The 22541-nt window shown below is 51.1% G+C and overlaps 1 protein-coding gene across 1 annotated transcript; it reads left to right on the plus strand.

The window, feature by feature from the left end:
• The first annotated feature begins 21698 nt into the window (after window positions 1-21698).
• Window positions 21699-22298, plus strand: LOC130033072 (teratocarcinoma-derived growth factor 1-like). Its single transcript, XM_056124768.1, has one exon. The coding sequence runs from the start codon at window positions 21741-21743 to the stop codon at window positions 22296-22298; it is 558 nt and encodes a 185-aa protein (XP_055980743.1). The 5' UTR covers window positions 21699-21740.
• The last annotated feature ends 243 nt before the right edge of the window (window positions 22299-22541 follow it).

Below are 22541 nucleotides of genomic sequence, written 5' to 3' on the forward strand. Positions count from 1 at the left end.
TCGGAGAGCCCGGCAAGCTACCAAGAGTATCTAGCCCTCACGGCAAAGCCTGGCAAGCTACCCGTGATGTATTTGATATGCCAATAGTAACAACAAGTCTCACAATGGAGACGTTACTGGGCCTGCTCGATGAACAATGGGAGAATAGTGCAGTGCAGTGCTGCATGGGGCCCCCCAGTGCTACATGGGCCCCCCACCCCAGAACCACTGGCTGAGGCCTTGATTCCTCTGTATCCCTCCCAACGCATGCCACTGGGTGGGGCCCCTCTTAATAAAAATGCCCCCTAGTAGGGGCAGGGATGTAGCTCAATGGGAGGGTACGGCACTTACCTCATGTGTGCTAAGCTCTGGGTTTGGTCCTAGGCACCAACATAAAATAAAACAAAAGGTCCATGTAACCAGCGTTGCCCATCTGCCTGGCACTTTAGAGGGGCAGCCCAACGACCCCTAGGAAGCGCAGGCTAGAAGCCCTGGCCCAGGCCAGTCGGTTGACAGGGTGGATCAGCTAGAGAGGAGCAGGGGCCACATTCCTTCCTCCTGGTGGCAGGGGGCAAAGCTGCCAACCTGCAGCCCAAGACACCTGCCTCTGAGGCCTGGGAAAGCCGGTGACCAGGGCCTGTGTCCTTCCTCCTGGGTTGTGGGCAGAGCCAGTGCTGGGCTGGGGGCTGGTGTGAGCCTGCTGCCTGGTTTGGTGTGCTCATTGTCTGGCTAGCTCTGCTCTGTGTCTAGGGCTGTGCAGCTCTGCATTGGGGTTTGTGCAAGAGTTCGGGACTCCAGGGTCTGACTGTGCCGTGGTGCCTGCAGCTTGCTGAAGGTGAGAATGGGGAGTCCTGTGGTAATAGGGAGTTCTGTGGTAGCTGGCCAGCTGGGCTGAGAGTCTCTTGAATAACTGTGAGTACCACCTTTCCTGGTCTGGGCCTGATCAGGGCCAAGGGCCACAAACATCTTGAGGGGGCCTCTGAGTAGCCTCACTACAGAGAGGGGCAAAGTGAATGGTTAGCGCTGTGGGTGGTAGAACCCAGATGTGAGGGTCTGTGTGGTTCTGAGACAGGGGGTCACTGGAAAAAGAGATGGTGATCTGGACTCCAAGGGTCATGTGTGAGAAGAGAGGCCCCAGGCCACCACGGGGCCGACACCCTGACCTTCTTTTTCTTTTTTCTTTGTGAATCACTTACAGTGATGCTCAGGGGTTACTTCTGGCTCTGCACTCAGGAATCACTCCTGGTTGTGCTCGAGTGACCATATGGGATGATGAGGATTGATCCCTGATTAACCCTGGAGTGAAGCTTCTATTCCCCCTGTCCCCACATTCCCCCCCCCCCCCCTCCGCCGTTTCTTGGATGATTTAGAATCTCTGTCAGGCATAGCAGAAATTCATCCTAGGGTCAGAGAGATTGTACAAATGTTAAGGCACCTACCTTTCATGTGGCTGACCCAGGTTGGGGCCACATGTGATCCTCTAAGTACCATCAGGAGTGCTCCCTGAACACAGAGCCAGGCATGAGCCCTGAGTACCGCTGAGCATGGCCCTCTTCCTCCTCCCCTCAAAGAAATTCACCCTGACCAATGTGTCAGAGGTTTTCCTGCCTATGAACCACACCAAAACTTCAGAGATATTTTTTTGTACAGCAAACATTCAATGTTTTTCCTTATGATTTTGCATCTCTCTTTACATAGACAGTCCAAGAGGGCCTCGCCCCTCATCAGCTGTGCACCCCTGCCCTCCCTGGCCCTCATGTCTCACTGAGGGAGGGTGCAGGCTGGCTGCTGTCCTGTTGTAACACTTTACTCTTCAGCTGTGTGCCCTGGGGTAAGTTGCTTCAACTCTCTGAGCCCTTGGTTTTCTTCTCTGCAGAAGGAGGATAATAATGACCTCTCTACCTATGGAAGGTAAGTGAAATTCTGTGCTCCTGGCCTGCTTTTTGATAGCATTGGCTGCCCTGCAGGAGGGTATAGAGGGGTGGCAGTGGGTGAGGCGCAGAGACCTGGGGTAGGGGTATTTGGGGTTCATTCAAAGAGGGGGTCTTCTGGGGGAAAGAGACCATGGAACATGCCCAATACCACTTCCCTTTAGGGTGTGCCACCTGGGGCTGGGGCCCTTCTGTGGCCTCAGCCTGTTCTGCTGCTGCTTGATCTTGGTACCTGCCATTCCTTGCAGGACCCTTGTGGACTCCCCTTCAACACTGCATCATCTCTGACATCTCTGCCTGCCTAGAGTTCAGGATGGGGTGCTCTTGTCCAACAGAGCCTGGTGGTGGGTTTGGTGAAGGATTCCTTTTCCTGCCTCTGGAGGCTGGTCCCCATCACAGGGCATCGTGGGGGACTCTTTTAAGTTTTCTTTTTATTTCTCACCAATACACTGGCTCGGCTCTTCACACGCTACCTGTCTGAATGCAAGGTTCCCTCCCAGTGGAAAACCAGCAGGACTGTACTACGACATTGACAACTATCACCCAATCTGCCTGTTGTCTGTCATCTACAAACTGTTCACTCAAGTCAGCCTGAATAGTATTGGCAGAGCACTAGATGAAGAACAACCAAGGTTCCGTCCCAATGGAAAACCAGCAGGACCGTACTACTGTTCAAGAAGGGAGACATCCATGACATTGGCAACTATTGCCCGATCTGCCTATTGTCTGTCATCTACAAGTTGTTCACTCGAGTCATCCTAAATAGGATTGGCAGAACACTAGATGAAGGACAACCATGTGAGCAAGCCGGGTTCTGCAAAGGATTCAGCACCATCGACCATATCCACACGATAACAAAGCTCATTGAGGTTTCTCGGGAGTTCAAGATGCCGCTCTGTTTAACGTTCATTGATTTAAAGAAGGCCTTTGATTCTGTTGAGATGGAAGCGGTCATCAAAGCCCTAGCCAATCAGGGCATTCAAACTCAATACATCAGGATCCTCCGTGAGCTGTATTACGGATTCACTACCAGGATCTCACCATTCTACAAAGAAGTGATCATCCATGTCAAGAGAGGGGTTCGGCAGGGTGATAGCATTTCACTGAAACTCTTCAGTGCCACCCTCGAGAATGTTATGCAACGACTGGATCACTTGATCATTTGACTTCCCGTTAATCGTCGATTTGCTCGCGCGAGTGCCAGTAACGTCTCCATTTGTCCCTGTCGTGCGTTAGTCTAGCCCAATGGCGTCTGTTTGCTCTAGGAACACGAAGAGCCTCAAACCGATCGTTCGTGATCTTGATGAAGAAGTCTGACCATCTGGTAGGTGGGCGGCCACGCGGTCTTTTGACATCCTATGGAATCCAGTCAGTAACAGCTCTAGTCCAGCGGTCATCTTTAAATCTCATTACGTGACCAGCCCATCTGATTTTTGACACCTTGGCAAACGAGACAGCATCCCTGATTCTTGATCGTCGATGGAAGTCGGAACTCCAGATTCTTTCTCTCATTTGAGTGGAACGTGATATTCCAAGCATAGCTCTTTCAATTCCTCTTTGGTAGACCCGAATAGCGTTCTCATCCTGTTTGCTTAGGGCCCAGGTCTCTGAGGCGTATGTTAATGCAGGAAGAACAGTGGAATCAAAGAGATGTGCCCGGAGCCGGAGGTTCTTCGTCCTCTTAGCTGTTTCTTCGACGCTCTTGAAGGCGTTCCAAGCCGCTCTCTTCCTCCTGCGCAGCTCGGGTGCCAGGTCATTTGTCATGTTGACTTCTCGACCTAGGTACATATAGCTGTTGCATTTGGAGTTGGTCGTTCTGTTGAGAGCGAATGGGGCATCAGGAACGAGGCTGTTTCTCATAAACATTGTCTTTGTAAGATTCAGCTGTAGTCTGACCTTTCCACACTCACGGTCGAAGTTGGCCAGCATTTGTGCCGCTTGGCTAATGTTTGGTGTTATTAAAACAATGTCATCAGCGAAGCGGAGGTGGTGAAGTTGCCGACCATCTATCTTCACTCCCTTTCCTTCCCATTCCAGTCGTCGCATGATGTTCTCGAGGGTGGCACTGAAGAGAAAACGACTGGAATGGGAAGGAATGGGAGTGAAGATAGACGACTGGAATGGGAAGGAATGGGAGTGAAGATAGACGGTCGGCAACTTCACCACCTCCGCTTCGCTGATGACATCATTCTAATACACCAAACAAGTGGCACAAATGCTGGCCCACTTTGACTGTGAGTGTAGAAAGGTCAGACTACAGCTGAATCTCATGAAGACAATGTTTATGAGAAATAGTATCGTTTCTGATGCTCCATTCACTCGCAACTGAACGACCATCTCCGAATGCAACAGCTATGTGTACCTAGGTCGAGAAGTCAACATAACAAATGACCTGGCACCCAAGCTGCACAGGAGGAAGAGAGCAGCTTGGAATGCCTTCAAGAGCGTCGAAGAAATAGCTAAGAGGACGAAGAACCTCCTGCTCGAGGCACATCTCTTTGATTCCACTGTTCTTCCTGCATTAACATACGCCTCAGAGACCTGGGCACTGTGAAAACAGGATGAGAACGCTATTCGGGTCTCCCAAAGAGGAATCGAAAGAGCTATGCTTTGAGCATCACGCTTCACTCAAATAAGAGAAAGAATCTGGAGTTCTGACCTCTGTCGACGATCAAGAGTCAAGGACGTTGTCTCGTTTGCCAAGGTGTTGAAAATCAGATGGGCTGGACACGTAATGAGACTTGGAGATGACTGCTGGGCTAGAGCCATTACTGGCTGGATTCCACGGCACGTCAAAAGATCGCGTGGCCGCCCACCTACAAGATGGTCAGACTTCCTCATCAAGACCCTGAACAATTGATCGGTTTAAGGCTCTTCATGTTCCTAGAACGAGCATATGCCATTGGGCTACACCAGCATGTGACAGGGATGAATGGAGACATTACTGGCACCCGCTCGAGCAAATCGACGAGTAACAGGATGTCAAGCGATCTTTTTATTTTATAAAGTAGTTCACAATGTTTGATTACATTTAATATTTAGACACCAATCCCACCACCATTACACCTTCCCACCACCATATTTTGGATGTTTCCATCTTGAACCCCAATTCCTCTCCCTAAGCAGAACTGAAATAATATATTTTGTATTATTTGTTGTGTAAAGTCGCTGAAGATGCTACAAAAGATTTTCCTTAGAGGAAAGAGTGTGAAGATTGTTATATTTCACCCAGGGGTTATTGAGCCCTTCTACAAGAGATCACTAACACGCTGTTAGAGATTGAGCCTTGTGTGTATATATCTATATATCTATATATCTATATATATCTGTAAAAAAAAAAGATTTTCCTCTAAGATTGGTTGCCTACTACTTTGAACCCCATCAAGTGTGGTGTGGTACTCTTGGAGAATGGGTAGGGTGTGTCCAATGAATTGTCACGTGGCCGCAAATGAGGCTGTGCAGTCCAGGAATAGGTTCACTTATGGGTGAGGCTCAGCCCGAGCGTGTAGAGAGTGGCTGTGAGCATGGTAGCAGCTGAATTCTGGAGGTTTTCGGCTCCCGGGGCTGGGTTGCTTGGATTGGGGAGGGCTCTCCCTGGCCCCCCGCTGGGGTGCATATGCGGGGGCTCTTTACACATAGGCCATTTGGGTAGTGGTGGGGGGTGCTGCTGTGATTCCCATTTATTTATTTATTTATTTCCCTTTAAAAATTTTTATTTTTGTTTCATTTCCTAGCAACAGCATCACTTCATGCTGGCTTCTTTCTTAGCCCTTAATCCTAAAGTCCTCACATTGCCTTGGTTCCCTTCTCCTTCCCCCCAATTTTTGGGCCGTGCCTCATGATGCTCCTGCCTGCACTCAGGACTCACTCCTAGTGGTGCTCCGAGGACCACATGGGTTGTTGGGGATCACACCCAGGTCAGCCGCATGCAAGGCAAACACCCTACCAGCTGTACTATCGCTCTGCCCCCCCTCCTCTCTTTTTGTGATCACATTTTAGAGACAAGACCGTGGAGGAGGGAGGCTGGGAGGCTGATGGGGATGAGCAGGTGAGCCAGGGCCTGCACGCCAGGTGGGCTGAGCACAGGCAGCTGGGGGCAGCCTGAGCCGCTGTGTCCCCATTCCTGCTGCACGCCCCTGGCCTGTGTGCCCCTCAGTCTGGGCTGGAGCCTCAGTTTCTGTGGGTCCTCAGGTGCCTCAGACCAGGCCAGGGCATGGCGCCGGAGGTGCTGGGCCTCATCTTTCCTCTCAGCACTGGACTGGGCTTGGGAACAAGCTAGAGCCTTGGGGTGACATTGCCCAAGGAAAGTGTCCTGCTCTTGTGGTTCCTCTCCTCTGGGGAGCTCATGAACAGCAGCAGTGCTGGGGTGGGTGGAGAATCACAGCCCAGGAACACTGGGAGGTTTTCCTTGTGTGGTCTGGGGGGCCGTGACCCCGAGGCAGGATATTGAGGGGTGTGTGTGGACATCTTTGGGGGAGAGGCACCCTCATCAGATTGTGGACTCGGGGCCAACATCCAGGTGAGTCCCTACCTATATCTCACCACAGCTGGCTCCAGACCTTCCCCCCTCAACCTGGTGGGCCTTTGCTCCCCGGGCGCATTCTCAGCTGAGGTGGAAGTGGGAGGCCTGGGTGGGTGCTGGGCCATCTAGGGCCACCCCACTTCTGAGCACCAGAAGGCCTCCCTGGTTTGAGGTATTGAGCGGTTCCTGCAGGTTCGGCATCTGCCCACTCCTTCACCTGTGAGATTGCCCTGCTCTGTGCTGGCTGGCACTTGTGGTGGCCACTTTGCATTAAGCCCGGCTGGCCCTGTGCAGGCTCCTTTAATCCCCCCTTTGTGTCATCACAGCCAGGGTGAGAGTTCACGAGAGAGGAGAGTTCCTGACTGTGTAATTAAGGTGCAGCCCGGCATGAGACGGGGCTCTAATGCACCGTCCTCTCCTCCGTGCTGGGTTTCCTACCCATTGTCCCCGTCCGGGCTTTGGATGAATTAATTACAAGGTGCAGACTCTGGGCTCAAGGGCCAGGTTTTGCTTGCTCCTGAGCCCTGAGCTGGCCATGCAGCTGGGGGCGACCTCGGGGTTGGTCCCCATGATGAGTGGACAGATCACACAGTGGGGGAGGGGGCCACGGGAGTGTGGGCTGGGGATCTTCATGAGGAAGCTGTCCAAGTCTCCATGCACTGGCTGATGGTCTGCGGCAGCCGTGGAAGCCTCATCGGGCTCAGGGGCTTCGTGTTCTGGTTTGGGGTGTTTGGATGTCCCCAAGAGTAGGTGCAGAGGGTGGAGGACCCCCCCCCCACCATGTAGTAGGGTATAGGTGTCAAAGTCACCCATAGCTGGGCAGCGGCCCCTCAGTGCACACAGCCCTGGCCACCTGCCTCAGAGTTGGGGATTGGTTTGGGGGTTTATCTGATTTTATAAAAGTGCATGCCTTGTTTGTTCATTGCAGCCCTCTTTACAATAGCCAGAAACTGGAAGAAACCTGAATGCCCAAGAACAGATGACTGGTTAAAGAAACTTTGGTACATCTACACAATAGAGTACTATGTAGCTCTTAGAAAAGATGAAGTCATGAAATTTACATACAAGTGGTACAATATGGAAAGTATCATGCTAAGCGAAATGAGTCAGAAAGAGAGGGATAGACATAGAAAGATTGCATTCATCTGGGGGATATAAAGTAACAAAGTATGAGATTAATACCCAAGAATAGCTGAGATCAGCACCAGGAGGATTACTCCATAACTTAGAGGCCAGCCGGGTATCCTAGAGGAAAGGGCTATTCAGATAGAGAAGGGAGCACCAAATAAAGGATGTTTGGAGGATCCTCCCAGGAGGGGAGATGCATGTCGAAAGTAGACTATGGACTGAACATGTTTGCCACTCAATGCCTCTTTTGCAGACCACAACACCCAAAAGGAGAGAGAGAACACAGGGGATTGCCCTGCCACAGAGACGGGGGGATGGGGGGATGGGGGTGGGAGGGATATTATCCATGGTGGTGGAAAATGGGCACTGGTGGAGGGATGGGTATCTGATCATTGTATAATTGAAACCAAAGCACAAAAAATTGTAAATCTACAACTTTAAAAAAAAAATAAAATAAAGGGGAAAAAAAAAAGTGCATGCAAGCATTTGCATGAATTTTTTTTCCTTCTAGAGCCCCAGGGGCATGAGTGTGGGGCAGTGGGAGCATCTGAGCCATTTAGGGGGAAAGTTGTAACCTCCAGTGTCTGGTGCAACTTGGGGAGTTTAAAGATTTGTTCATTTAAAGAAGACAGGTTTTGGGGACAGAAGCACTGAGATTTTTTTTTTCTGAAAAGGAAATAGCAGACAGTATGTCTGACCTAGAGACCCCCCACCCCTACAAACAAGTCATCTATTCAAGGTTAATTCTTTTAATTTTTAAAAAACATTTTGTTTGGTTTTTGAAGCAATGCTCAGGGTTTATTCCTGGCTCCACACTGAGGGATCGCTCATGGTGGCCTTGGGGGACTGTATGGGATGCCGAGGACCAAACCCAGGTCAACTGCATGTAAGGCAGATGCCCTGCCTGCAGTACTGCCAGTCCAGTCCCCATTCAGGATTATTTCTATTGCTCCTGAGTGTGCCCACAGCAGGAGGGTGGGAGATGCTGGTGCAGAGGCCAGTGCCAGCCTCTCATTGACTTTCCTTCTGGGATAGCAGTAGCATCATGGCTGCAGTGCCTGGTCTGCTGGACCCTCCTGTTCATTCCTTTAATCCCCAGACAACCTCTGGAGGGGATGGAACGATTAGATCTCCTGACTGTTGGGGAGGCAGCTGGGATCCCAGAGAGGGCCAGGGACCTGCCTCAGATCACACAGCATTGTGATGATGGTTCAGGACTGAGAGGCATGTTCTCAGATTCCCTCATGCCCCTCATGCCAGGGCTGACCCGCGCATCCTTGCCTGGCCTTTCACGGTTACCTGCTGTGGGCCAGACTCAGGCCATAGCTGCCTGGGTGGCAGCTGGAGAGTCTGTGTGGTTTCCACATGACCTGGCACCATCCCTGCATGTATCAAACCAGGACCTCTGACTGGGGAAGAGTGTCATGGTTGAGGTCCATGGGGTGAGGAATGGAAGCACAGATCTCACCCTACAGGCTTGGGGCCCTGCGGCACGGCAGGTGGGCCTGGTGCGGGATGCGGCTCAGGGAAGTATCACCCCCATGCACCTTGCAGGCCCCTACAGAGCCCCTGCACTCAAGTCCCCTCTGCAGAGGTCTCAGTGGGAGCCAGCAGCAGCTCCCCTAGTGCTGTGATCTGGCTGGGGACCCTGGAGTCCCTGAACTGGGCGGAGGGTTCTGGTTCTGGTTCTGTGCCTGGGGTATCTTGGGCCCCATACCATTTGCTTTTAGATGTTCAGCTTGGAGTTTGGTGAAAATCAGCATCATCCCTGTGCCTGCAAAGGCCTGGTTCTCTGTGCTTTCTGGTGGGCACCCACCCTGCTGTCCTGCAGACCCTCAGCCCCACCCACATAAGAACATTCAGCTCCCATACCCCTCCCTGGGCTGTGGAGGACTGGGTCTGGCCCTGGGCACACAAGTCCCTCTATGAACCCCTCACCTTTGTTTGGGTTAGTCTGCCTGGTGACCTCTATTGTCAGGCCTCAACCATTGTCCCTGACCCCCTTGCACCCTCCCCTATCCCCCACTTTCTCCATCCCACCTGTGTCAGGATGGGGACAATTCTCCAGATCCAGTGATCACTCCCATTGAAACAGACCAATGGTCAGCTGCCCTCCCTGATGATCAGGCTACCTGCTCCTGCTTGTAGACTGATCAGGATGGTGACGGGGAAGGACAGTAAGGGTCAGGACTTACTGAGTGTCAGTCTGGGTCAGGTTCTGCCCTTGGCATGGGCAGCTGTTTACCCAGTAACCCTCACACTAACCCACACACGCAGGACCCCTCTGGAGTACGACATGAGGGAAGCGGAACCCAGAGTCGGGCTGGCCCAGTTATAAGGCCTTTGTGGACTGGACCTGCCCCCCAACCTGAACAGCCTGCAACCAGGGCTTCTTCAAACCACACATCAGGCTGCCTCTGCCGTTCAACCAGACCATCTTGTCTCTGTCCTCGGGTGAGGCTGAGGCCCAAGGTTAAAGGGGGTTTGTTCTTTGGTCCTGTAGGGCAGCAGAGAGGGGCTTCCAGTCCCAGCTCCTTGAGGCAGGGACTCACACTCTTCCAGTCTCCCAGTGTCGCCATCTGGCTCAGGGCCCAGACCATGGATGGTGCCTCTGTGAGTGACACCCGGGACTGTGTATCCTCTGACAGTCACACCCCACCCCTGCCCTGTGCCAGGGCCTCCCCCTGGACAACCTGGGGGCAGGCAGGCGGGGACCAGGGTGTGAGGACCCAGGCTACTGCTTCTGGTCTTGTGGGGGGGGGGGGGGCTTTGTGATCGAGAGCTGTGTGGCTGACAGGGCTGCGCACAGTCATTGCAGGGAGGACGGTGTCGGGGCGGGACGTTGGTCTCTGGAGGCAGGGTTGGGTCCTGCCTGCAGCCTGGAGTGCAAAGACATTCACCGGGCTGGTGAGCAAACACGGGCAGGCAGGCAGCGCTGCAGGTAGGAGCGGGCAGCAGGCTGGCCTTTTGTTGCTCGCACCTGGCTCAAACATCTCCCGGGGATGGGAGGGACAGGCGGGCGGGGTTTCCTCCCCGCATAGCAGCACGGAGTCCCTGCAGACATCCTCCTAGGCTCTGACAGCTGTGTCATCTTCTAGCCTCCTGTAGTGGGGGTTGGAGTCCAAGCACCCCCACCTGCTGCCCTGCTACTTCGGCTCCCCACTCCCCGGCCCGGGCCTGGCTGTCAGTCTGTCTTGATGGCCCCTGGACGCAGAGTATCGGCTCACCCATGTCACATCTCCCATCCCCCAGAGACTCCCAGAGCTCTCTTTAAAGACGAATTCAGGAACCCTGTCGCTGAAGTTGGTCCTTCTCCCCTGGGCCTGTAGCTGCGGACCCCAGCCAGTTCGAAATGGCCTTCCCGATTGTGCGCAGGTCAGCAGCGAGAGGGTGGATCAAAGGTGGTTCTCACTGGCCCTTGAGCCTGGAACAGAGACAGCCTTAATTATGCTGCTCGCTAAAATGATTTTCCATAATTCTCTTTTGTGCTAATGAGGCACGTCCCCTGCTGGAAACTCAAGCTTTGCTCACCTTTGGCTTGTTATTACAATAATAATTGGAAGTTATCTCCTCCTCTTTGTAAACGAGCAACACAATGACTATTGAGCAGAAAGAGGGGGGGGAAGGGAGCTGTAATTTATTTTAAGATTCAGGGATTTTGTATGTGTGAGTAGGTAGCAATTATGAAACAAATACTGTAATTATAACCACTCTGAAACGGCGAATGAGGCGCTAACTCTCTGAGAGGTGTTTTCTGAATATCACACATATGTCTATATACATATCTCTCTGTGTGTGTGTGTGTGTGTGTGTGTGTGTATTTTCTGAGCAAACCCTTCAAGGCTGCCTGACCCTGGGCTCTTGGGAGTCAAGTCAGAGCAGGAGAACAAACCTGAAAACATTCCACCTTCTCCCCATCTGCCAAGGAAGCCAGGAGATGGCCCTTCCTGAGGAGCAAAGCAGGCTAGGAGGGCAAGCCTGATGACCACAGCCAGGGAGGAGCCTGCACTGGCCCCTGCCCCTCCACCCCCACCTCTGCCTCACAAGGAGGATCCCTTGAGTGCAAAGCTCCACCAGAGGGGTCCCAGCTACCCTTCATTCCAGACCCCTTCTTGACTTTCTGGGACCAGATGGCCAGCAGGTAACATGGGCACCCAGGGAGTACAGAGCTTCATGTGTTTCCTCCTCTATCTTTTTTTTTCCCCAGCGGCGGGGGGTGGGGTGGGGCGGGGGAGCAGGGTCACAGCTGGTGGCACTCAGGGCTTATTCCTGGTTCTGTGCTCAGAGATCACTGCTGGCTGTGCTCAGGGTGTCGGGGAGAGAATCCGGGTTGGCCACATGCAAGGCAAATGCCCTGCCCGCTGTGCTTTGTCTCTTACTCCTCATTTTCTCTTGTGGAGCAAACTTTGGAACCCACCATTAGATGCTACCAAGGGAGTTTTCTCTCTCCATGTGTTTTGCTGAGACAGATAGTTTTTCACGTTGGGTCTTTTCCTTGAGGCCATGGCAGAAACCTCTGACACTCGCTCTGAGCTCTTGAGGGGCAGGTGGGCACCGATTGTCTTCCCACACAGAATGACGAGGAGTCAGTGGTTTCAAATGGAGCCCAGGGGCAGTCCCAGTGACACAGGGACAGGACACAGGCACCCGTGTCTGTCCCACTTCTCTTCTCCAAGCAGGGCAGCTTCTGACCCTGTGAGCAGACAATGGAACCCTATTGGCTGAAGCCAAGTTGTGAATATTCAAGAGAAACCCAACTTTCTCCAAGAGTGGAATGTGGAACAACGCTTGCCTCTTTGATGAAGAAACAAATTGGCCGAAGCAAACTTCCTCACCAGCTAGCCCACTCCTCGTGTGTGTGTGTCTGTTCTGTGGGCTCCTGGCTGCTTCCCCAGCACCCACGGATCAGTGGCATGCCTGGAGAGACCCTCCCCAGTTTTTCCGCGGGAGTGAGGCGTGCTTTGGGGTTGGACTTCTGCAGTGAGTACCATGGGCTCCTGGGAAATAATTCTTCAGGAAGAAAGGACCGGAGCGCAGCCTAGCCTTCCATCCTGTTCCTGAGATGCTTGCATCTGAGATGCTGCAAATTCAAGTTGATTTGCAGAAGAATCCGTGTATTTCCCTTTTTCAGCATGGGGGATTGAACTCAGGGGTGTCACCCCTGCCACAGATGCGCTGCACCCTGAGCCACCTCTGCTTGCCACCCCAGCCCCATCACTTGCTGGGGAAGGTGCTAATGGATCCAACTTGTGTTGTGTGTTTGTGGAACACTTTCCAGTCTCACTGCATGGTGTTGACTTCCACTGGCGGGAGCCCACCCACTATGGTCATGTAGGCCTGCAATTGTGCCTGCATTGTGCCCTTATTCATTCATGTGCTTAACCAGTAAAAACTCCTACATACGGGCAATCTAAGGCCTCCGTTTCAGGAATATCATAGTGGAATGTGTTGTCGCACTGTTTGCTTACCTGAGCTCTTGTCAAATATGTAACTAAGCAAACGGAACTCATTTCCAGGGCTGCCAGCGGGGCTTAGCTGTTGTTTTGCCTGGTGTTTGTTGCTGTGTAAAATCAAGGCTCTGGATCATACAGCTGCAAATCATGCTCCTGAACACAGACTGTGGTCTGTGGGTGCCTGTGTGTGTGTGTGTGTGTGTGTGTGTGTGTGTGTGTGTGTGTGTGTGCAGTTGAACACTTCACTCTCTTTGGAACTTGTGCTCTGAGACTACAAATGGGTGTGTTTTTTTTCATGAACAAGGCTTTCCAGAGGAGCACTTCCTGTTTGAGGCTTCGGTAACTGACTTGGCATAAACTGGGGCAGACTTGGCCACTTGTAGGGTGTGGTTGATCTAGGCGCGTCCATGATGGTGTCCCAATGGCTCTGAGCCAAGAGTCCCCTTCCTCATCTTATTAGCCAGGCAGCTCATGGCTGCTGGCGACCCACTCAGCCTAGGTTCTTTGAGCCCATGATTTCATGCTAAGGGGAGCAAATTTGGATCCCAAAATTTGGACCTGTTTGACTCTCTTACTTGGTATTGGTATGCTTATGTCCTACAAATTCCTTCCCAGGCCCTGGGTTCTTTCTCTCTCCAGGGCAAGAGGTGGTGGTTTTGAGCCCCTCCAAGCTTGGGTTGAGTTAAATGACCAAAACGACCACAGGTCACATCCCCTCAGCCACCATGGCCTTTCCCCTCTCCTACCGCACTCGGGCTTTCTTCCTCCTTCATGCAGCTATTGTGGGCCCCATGTGTGCATGGGAAAGAGGCATCACTGGATAAAGGCCCAGCGGTGACAGACACTGCCCACAGAAGGCTGGGCTTGGGGGGAGGGGGTGTGTACACAGCGTGGGTTCGGGCCCAGGTGAGTCACCGCCTGCCTGGGAAAGGCCCAGCGATGATGGATGGCCAGGCTGCTCGGATGCGGTCCTGACATTGTTTGCACAAACAGGGAACTCAAACGGTGGGGCTTTCACGAGCTTATATAAGTCAGCGGGCTGTGCCCCGGCGCCCCAGCTGTGTGGCGTGATGGGGCAGAGCTTCGCGTTCCTGCTCTGAAACAGGTGACTCTCAGAGCTCGCCGCCCATGTCAGGACTTGACATGATTTGCTCTGCCCTTCAGTTGCCGTGCCCCCCTCCCCCTGACTTCTCGTTCTCTTTGTAAGACCTTTCTTTGCACAGAGAATCTTCTGGCTGGGACAGTAGGCTACTGTTGCTCACAGCAGCTGCCCGAGGAGCCCGGGGCCTGCTTTCCTCCAGGGCTGAATTTCTTGAAAGATGCAGCATGCAGGGGCAGGGCTGGGGCTCACAGGCTCTCAGAGGTGCATGGCTGGGTACGTGTGTGTGGGGGGGGGCAGGGGGACTGCAATTGCTCTTCAGTATATTCCTGGGGAAACCTCTAGATACCAGTTCCTGATGTGTGAGGCAGGTGGCACCACCTTCTGATTGGCGCATGTGGGCATCTTTGGTGCCCCAGGGCAGCTGGTGGTGGTGGAGGACCTCTATGAAGGGCATTGTCAAACACTCAACAAGTCTGCTGGGTCCCTGAATTGGTGCCCTGATGCTATATGCCCAGCCTAAACTTCCTACCCCCTCACCTCCTGGGGGGTTCATGGGGCAGTGATGGAGGGATGTCAGGTGTGGAACCTGTGTATCCACAATAACTCTGAGAGTGACCTTGCCACACTGTCACAGCAAGGACATCTGGGTCCATTGGAGCCAAAGTAGGGGCTGACAGTGGGTTCAGCCTTCCATTCTCATGACTTCTCCCCTCTGCTTGGCACAAGGACATCCTCAGCTTGGTGCACAGACAAGCATCTTGTCCAAGTCTTGTTTTAGATTTATCATCTGTTCACAAGGAAGTTCCCTCTTTATAACAAGGCAGAATGGGATGATTGGGAAATCAGAAAATACAAAGGAAGGGGGAACATGTGGTGATTTCACCATCATCGATTTGCTCAAGCAGGTCCAGTAACGTCTCCATTGGAGACTTTGTTGTTACTGTGTTTGGCATATCAAATACGTCACGGGGAGCTTGCCAGGCTCTGCCGTGCGGGCGAGATACTCTCGGTAGCTTGCCGGGCTCTCCGAGAGGGGCAGAGGAATCCAACTCGGGTCGGCCATGTTGGCTGCGTGCAAGGCAAATGCCCTACCACTGGATTTCACCATATGACTACAAAATGAAATGGGATGATGTTGACCATGAACTTCTGTAACTTTTTTGTCTCCAATTTTGTGGTGAATTTTGTGCTGTGCTTGCCGGTGGCTGTTCCTGGACCACATATTGTGGGCCACACAGCCTCTTCTATACTGGAACCCCCTTTTCTCAGGATGGAGATGTAGGCTGCTTCTGACTGTGCATTTTTTTAAAATTTGGTTTTGTTTTTGGGCCACAGCTGGTGGTGCTGACTCTAGGCTTACTCCATGCTCTGCACTCAGAGATCACCCGTGGTGGACTTGGGGCACAATGTGGGATGCCGAGGATCAAACCAAGTCAGCCAAGTGTAAGGCCAACACCTACCTGCTCTACACCTTGGAATCCTGCCTCTGCATTCTCAACCTGAGGAGCACCAGAGCCAGTTTCCACTCATTTCATTGTGTCGTCAGTACCCGTGGAGTGCAAGGTACCCCTTTGTTGGAATAAAGTGATGAGAAGTGGATATTTCTGGACTAACCCATATGCATCCTTTTAAAGAGACCATGGTAAAATATTTGAAGTGTGCAGGACAGGACACATCAAGAGCTTAAAGACCTTCAGTTTCTGATTTCTTAAGTAGCCCCAGTCCACAGCTTCCTGGGTGGGTATTCTTCTGAAAGTGGATATGTGTTTGTCTGTGTGTATCCTGAAAACAAACAAACAAACAAACACAAACAACATATTGATTTGTGACTCTCCCCACAGTATGACCTGTTTATTCTACTTAATAATATCTCCTAGGCAGTGTCCTACTTTAGCCTTGTCCTAGTTAGTCCCTGGCCAGTGGGTTGTTGAAACCAATAGGCCAGTTTTGGAGGCTGTCATGTCGAACTTGAGAGATACCAGTATATCTGTAGTAAAGGTGCTTGGAGCTGGATGGCCAAGGTGGGGAGTTGCACCTGTTTACAACTTTTACAGCTGCCTGCCTGTTTGAAGGGTAGGGTCTGGGCATATTCATCCAGCAGGCTCTGGGGCTGTCTCTTTCCCAAGGTCCCTTCAGGAACTCTGCTGACCGGGTGTCAGAAAAGGCCTTTCTTCTTTTTGTCTTCATTTGCATTCCTCCCAACTGGAATGGGGGATACTCTGAGCTAAAAGGGTACTTAGAAGCAAATCCCTTGAGGGGGGACAGTGACTGCCCTGTCTCCCTGAGAGCCCACAGTGTGCAGGAGGGGTTGCCTGTGCATGTGGCCCGGCTGGCCCTGCCCTGCAGTGCTGTTCCCTTGGAACCTCAGTTCTCCGGGGAGGGAGCTGCGAGTTGTCTGCTTCTCCCCTCAGCCTGACACCCTGACACCTCTCTCCCACTGCAGCTGACCAAAGTCACAGGATTCTTTGTCTCTGGCCCTATGAGTCTCGGGACTCATGTCTGAAACCCCAGTGGGACAGGTGCAGCCAGGCTGGGGGCCTTTTGTGGACTTCCCCCTGGGGCTGGGGTTTCATGGCAGCCAGTTATGCTCAGACACTGAGGTGGGCTTTGCCAGTAATTTAGCCACACCGTGGGAATTGTCATGTACAATAGTGTATCGGAGGAGGGGGTTAGGCCACACCCAATGTTACTCATACTTTACCTCTGGCTCTGCACTCACAGGCTCTGCACACCCTCCTGACAGTGCTCAGGGCCCATATGCAGTGCCAGGGATTGACTCCAGATCAGCCTCATGCAAGACAAGCACCTTAACCCATATACTTTGTCTTCAGTTTCTACAATCACATCATTTTACAAGCCAATATATATATGTGAGATACAGTTACAAGCTTTCATGTTTGAGTTACAATCATACAATGATCAAACATCAATCCCTCCACCAGTGCACATTCCCCATCACCAATCTCCCCAGTATACCTCCCCCCTTTCCCACTCTCCCCCTGCCTTCATGTCAGGCAATTTCCCCCATGCTCTCTCTCTACTTTTGGGCATTATGGTTTGCAATACAGATACTGAGAGGTTATCATGTTTGGTCTTTTATCTACTTTCAGCACACATCTCCTGTCCTGACCGATTCCTCCAACCATCATTTTCTTAGTGATCCCTTCTCTATTCCAGCTGCCTTCTCCCCCAGCTCATAAGGCAGGCCTCCAACTATGGAGCAATCTTCCTGGACCTTGTGTCTATTGTCCTTGGGTGTCAGTCTCATGTTATGTTATTTTGTACTCCACAAATGAGTGTAGTCCTTCTACATCTGTCCCTCTCTTTCGACTTATTTCATTTAGCAGGATACTCTTCATGTCTACGCACTTGTAATCAAATTTCATGACTTTATCTCTTCTAACAGCTGCATAGTATTCCGTTGTGTAGATGTACCAAAGTTTCTTTAACCAGTTGCCTGTTCTCGGGCACTGGGGTTGTTTCCAGATTTTAAGCCAATATATATTGGACAGTTTTTAAAAAAATCTTCCAATAAAGAAATAACAGATTTCTGACCAGAGACAGCTTAATTACACTATTGTTCCAAAGGGGAGATGAAAGAAAATAACGTTCAAATTTCATGGAGGTATCCAGCAGATCTTTGAACACAGTCTTAATTTTGTTGGAATGTCAGTGAGAAATGCCCCTGCTCCCCATGACTTTTGTTGTTGTTGTTGTTGTTTGGACACACTGGGTGATGCTCTGGTGTTTCTCCTGGCTCTGCATTCAGGAATTATTCCTGGAAGTGACAGAGATCAAACCTGGGTTGGCCATGTGCAAGACAAGTACTATTGCTACCCTAGGGTTCGGCCCTTTCATCATTGTTTCTTTCCCTGCTCCTCATGTCTGTGTGGATTTGCTCCAGGTTCTTGGCTTTCCTCATTTAGAACATCACACTCTAAAGATGTGCATGTGAAGTGCTATGATATCTCTGGTTCCAATGTGGATAATTGGGGTGAGCTGGGTAAATTTTCCCCTCAGATGTGGGGAGCAGCTCCAGCTATCCACACCCCTGGGCTGGAAAATGAGGGCTGGAATGCCAACATCTGATATTAGAAGTGGCTGGGGTCTTTCTGCAGAAGTGTGGAGACCTACCTTTTTCTTTCTTTCTTTCTTTCTTTCTTTCTTTCTTTCTTTCTTTCTTTCTTTCTTTCTTTCTTTCTCCCTTCCTCTCTCCCTTTCTCCCTTCCTCTCTCCCTTTCTCCCTTTCTGCCTTCCTCTCTCCCTCTCTCCCTTCCTTCCTTCCTTCCTTCCTTCCTTCCTTCCTTCCTTCCTTCTTCCTTCCTCCCTCCCTCCCTCCTTCCATCCCTCTTTCCCTATTTATCTCTCTCTTTCTTTCTTTCTTTCTTTCTTTCTTTCTTTCTTTCTTTCTTTCTTTCTTTCTCCCTCCCTCCCTCCCTCCCTCCCTCCCTCCCTCCCTCCCTCCCTCCCTCCCTTCCTTCCTTCCTTCCTTCCTCTCTCTCTTCAGCATTCAGGACCAAAACCAGGGACTTGTGTGTGTGAGGCAGATCTTTATCCAATGAACTACTGAGCTACATCTCTGACCTCATGGTGATTTTTCTTTGTTGATTTGAAAAATATGCCACAGGAACTTAACCTTTGTTTATATCTGTTAGCCTATAGTGGTAAATTTGATTTGGTTATGTGTCATTTTGCTGAAAGCTGCCATTTCCAAGAACCTGGCGACAAAGTGAAGTGAGGTGAGGTGATGGCGGTGGCATGTTTCCCTGAGCTGTTCTCGGGATTGCATCCTGTCTCCTGAGAACCAGAGGCCATGGGGTGCAGGGCCCCGGTGGCTGGGCTGGGGCAGGTGGCTGGGTGCTGGCAAGCAGGGGCCCTTTCCATATATGGTTGTTTTGCTGTTGTGCTTCTCTCTTTGTTGCCACTGAACACTTCTCTTGAAGGCAGAAGCAGATGTCTCTTCTCTTTCTGAGCTGCTGGTGACCCAGCGTCACCCTCCCAAGGCAGGAGCCAGTGTCTCTATGTCTTGGGACAATTTGCCCAGAGCCAAAGCTCTGGAATAGAATCCCAGTGGTGCTGGTTCCCAGCTGTTCAGGTGCAGGTTAGCAGTGCCCCTGCCACTGCCTCAGGAACTGCCAGGCTTCCTCCCTGCCATGGGCTCCAGGACTGCAGGGAGAGTTGGGGTCCTGCTCCCCACCACGGCTGCTCAGGTTCTGGGTTCCGGAAGCAGAGGCGGGTCCTCCTCTGGCCTGGCTTGGCTGGACACACATCCTCTCTGTGTCCTTGGGGTGACATTTTATTTCTAAAAAGGAAAGCAAGTAAGTTGGGAATAAGTACTTGAGTGTTGATTTTTTAAAAATTTCTAAATATTTATGTTTTCCTGCTGATACTGTGAAATGTCCAAACAGAGCAGTGCACACCAGATTGAGGTGTCAGTAAATATTGGAAGAACAAATGAATGGCGTTCAGGACACGGCGGCTCCTTTGGGCTAGCTCCCAGATACAGTCTCAGAGCCACAGGCGGCTGCTCCTCTCTCCCAGCTACTGTTAGTATCAGCTCAAGAATGTGTGTATGTGCACGCGCACACGCGCACACGTGCGTGTGTGTGTGTGTGTGTGTGTGTATCTCTACGTGTCTCTATTTGCTATTTACACAGAGTGACTCAAAAGACACAAATTGTTCTGCATTCGTTTGGTTAAATGTTGTCGTGGGCATTCTCTTTTCACATCATTTCTCCTCACTTCCCCCCCATCCCCTTGCTCCAGCGCGTGGGCACACACACACACACACACACACACACACACATTCCCCCCCTCCTGAAAGACATCTGCTTAGTGTTTTTTGTATGAATAACCTACAATTTAAGTCCCTGCTGGACCGAACATTGGGATGTTTCCACTTTATTTATTTGTTTTCAAACAATGTTGCAAATACTATTTTGAAACTCTAACCAAGACAATTAAAAAAATAATCGGAAGGACTGGGAAGATAGCTCAGAGGACTGGAATAGATGCCTTACATGGGTGCAGCCCCCAGTTCTAGCCGGATTAGCACATGATTCCCCCCAGATCACTGGCTGTCCTCTGGAGGCCTATGAGCAGTGTGGGGCAGAGCAGTGAGCCACTGGTGGGTGGGTCCCAGCATTGAACTGTGGGGTAGCCCCTGAGTGCCCTGAACATTGCTCGGGAGGCCCCTCACCCCAGTTCTGGAGAACATTAACTCTATGCAAGGAATTATTGATCACCTGCTTTTCAGAAGCCCCTGCCAATCGAGCCAGTCTGGCCGCTGAGAATTCAGCCCCTTTCTTCTGGGCCCCACTGCCTGGGATCTGCGTCTTTGTCTGTGACTTGTCCCTCTGCCTGGCCCAGAGTGGTTTCTTGTCTGCTGTTTTCTGAGTGGCTAGCGCACTGCTTTCTCTGCCTTTCTTTGGGGTGTGGGGTGGATTTTGTGTTTGCTTTTTATATTTAGTTTTCACTTATTGCTGGAGTTAGACATGAACATAAAGAGTTAAATATTTATATAGCACTTGAAAAAGAAGTCTCCTTCTACCTATGCACATACCCATGCCTGTCTTCACTTTTCAGTGACAATCAACATCAACCTTTGTAGCTGATTTTTTTTATCTACTTTTATAACTTTACTGAGCATGTTTATTTTGCTACTTAAAAAATTTCCAGCCTTAACCATTCTCTGTTGACTTCCCACTGTGGAAGGTGAGCCCCCAGCTCCCTTCTATCTTTTTTCCCCCTCTTGTACACACTTGCTCTTTAAATGTTCCCTTCTGCTCCCGAGAGAGGTAGCTGGTGTGTTTTGTTAACTCAGCACTCAGGGTTGACATCATTTGGCCCTGTTATATGTCATGTGAAATTATGACTCTCACCTTTTGACTATACGACTTTTTGTCTTTTCTACTATTAAATTTGTTAAGACAAAAAAAGACTTGTTGCCCCAATTTTTTTGCACATTAATCAGTCTTTTTTCTGCACAACACCCCCCTCCCCCGTCTCTCTCTGCCTCTCTGTCTCTGTCTCTGTCTCTCTCTCTCTCCCTGAGGAAGCCTTTCTGGATCCTTCAGGTGGTCCTTCAGACCAGCCAGGTGGACCTGGTATGCATGTTGTCCTCTTTGCCTGGGGCCTTCCCAGAATATCCACTGTTCCTTCACCAGGGCTCAAGGTCTAATCTCTACCAAGTGGGGTTTGCTGTGCCCAGTGCTCTAGGTCTTCCTCCTCCTTGGATTCCTCTCTCACTGGATGGAGTGCACATGCCATGACTTTTTGTCAAAGGGAATAATGGGCTTCCTGGCTGTGTGGATGGGTGAGGTGTCCCCAGACATGTCCAAATGCTTTCCCCTTAATACTTTATTTGATAGTTTGGCTGGGTATAGAATTTTTATTTGGAAGTAATTCTGCTTAGGAGTTTTGACGGCTTTGGTTTGTTTGCTGGAGCCGGCTGGGCTAGAGGTTCCCACACTCCAGAGTTGGAGGTTGTCCCTGAGCTGGCCTGCGGCTGTCTTTGGGCCGCTGCAACTTCCAAGAACAATGACCGAGGTGTAGAAGCAAACGATGGCTGGTGTTTCCCGACACCTGGGGCCAGAACATTCCCACAGGCAGAAGCTGAAGTGGAAATGGCCTTGAACTCTGCGGCTTCCTTCTGCCCTGGTGTGATTTGGATCATGGTCATTTCCAGAGCATTGGAATTAGTTGCTGGTCTGGCCAGCAGAAGTGACAACATTGGACCCCGCGAGGAGCCTGCAGTTTGCCTTCAGTCTTTGCAGTTTGTGTCTTCCCCCGGAATCCTGGACAGTAAGGAGCTCAACAGAATCTGCTGTCTGAATGGGGGAACCTGCATGCTGGGGTCGTTCTGTGCCTGCCCCCCCTCCTTCTATGGACGCAATTGTGAGCATGATGTGTGCAAAGAGAACTGCGGTTCCCTGCGCCATGGCTCCTGGCTGCCCGGGAAGTGTTCCATGTGTAAGTGCTGGCATGGCCAGCTTCGCTGCTTTTCACAGGCATTTCTACCTGGTTGTGATGGCCAGGTGATGGATGACCACCTCACAGCCTCCAGGACTCCTGGGTTAGCACCGTCTGTGCACACCATGCTCTTGCTCCCTGGCTTCTGCCTCGTTCTACAAAGCTACCATATTTATGTGCAATTTTTGTCAGGCAAATTTTATGGTCAATAAAGTCTGATATTTTTTAATTACCTCAAACTGATAAAGACATTTCCATTATAGTCTCTGAAGTTTTCTTAAATACCAGCTACTTTCCTCTGCTCTCTCCTCCTCTAAAAACTTAATTTTTAAGTTAGCCCTGGGCTGAAGGAGATAACTCAAAGGGCTAGAGAGCAAGCCCAGCATGTTCATGGCCCCAGGTTCCCTCCTTGGGCCTTCCAAGCACCACCAGGGAGAAACCCCAAATAAATTAAA

The sequence above is a fragment of the Sorex fumeus genome, unplaced genomic scaffold (genome assembly GCF_029834395.1).
Source record: "Sorex fumeus unplaced genomic scaffold, SorFum_2.1 ptg000051l, whole genome shotgun sequence".
NCBI classification, from domain to species: domain Eukaryota; kingdom Metazoa; phylum Chordata; class Mammalia; order Eulipotyphla; family Soricidae; genus Sorex; species Sorex fumeus.

Coding starts and splice junctions, on each gene's coding strand:
- LOC130033072 (XM_056124768.1), top strand. CDS start 21,741: ATGGCCTTGAACTCTGCGGCTTCCTTCTGCCCTGGTGTGATTTGGATC.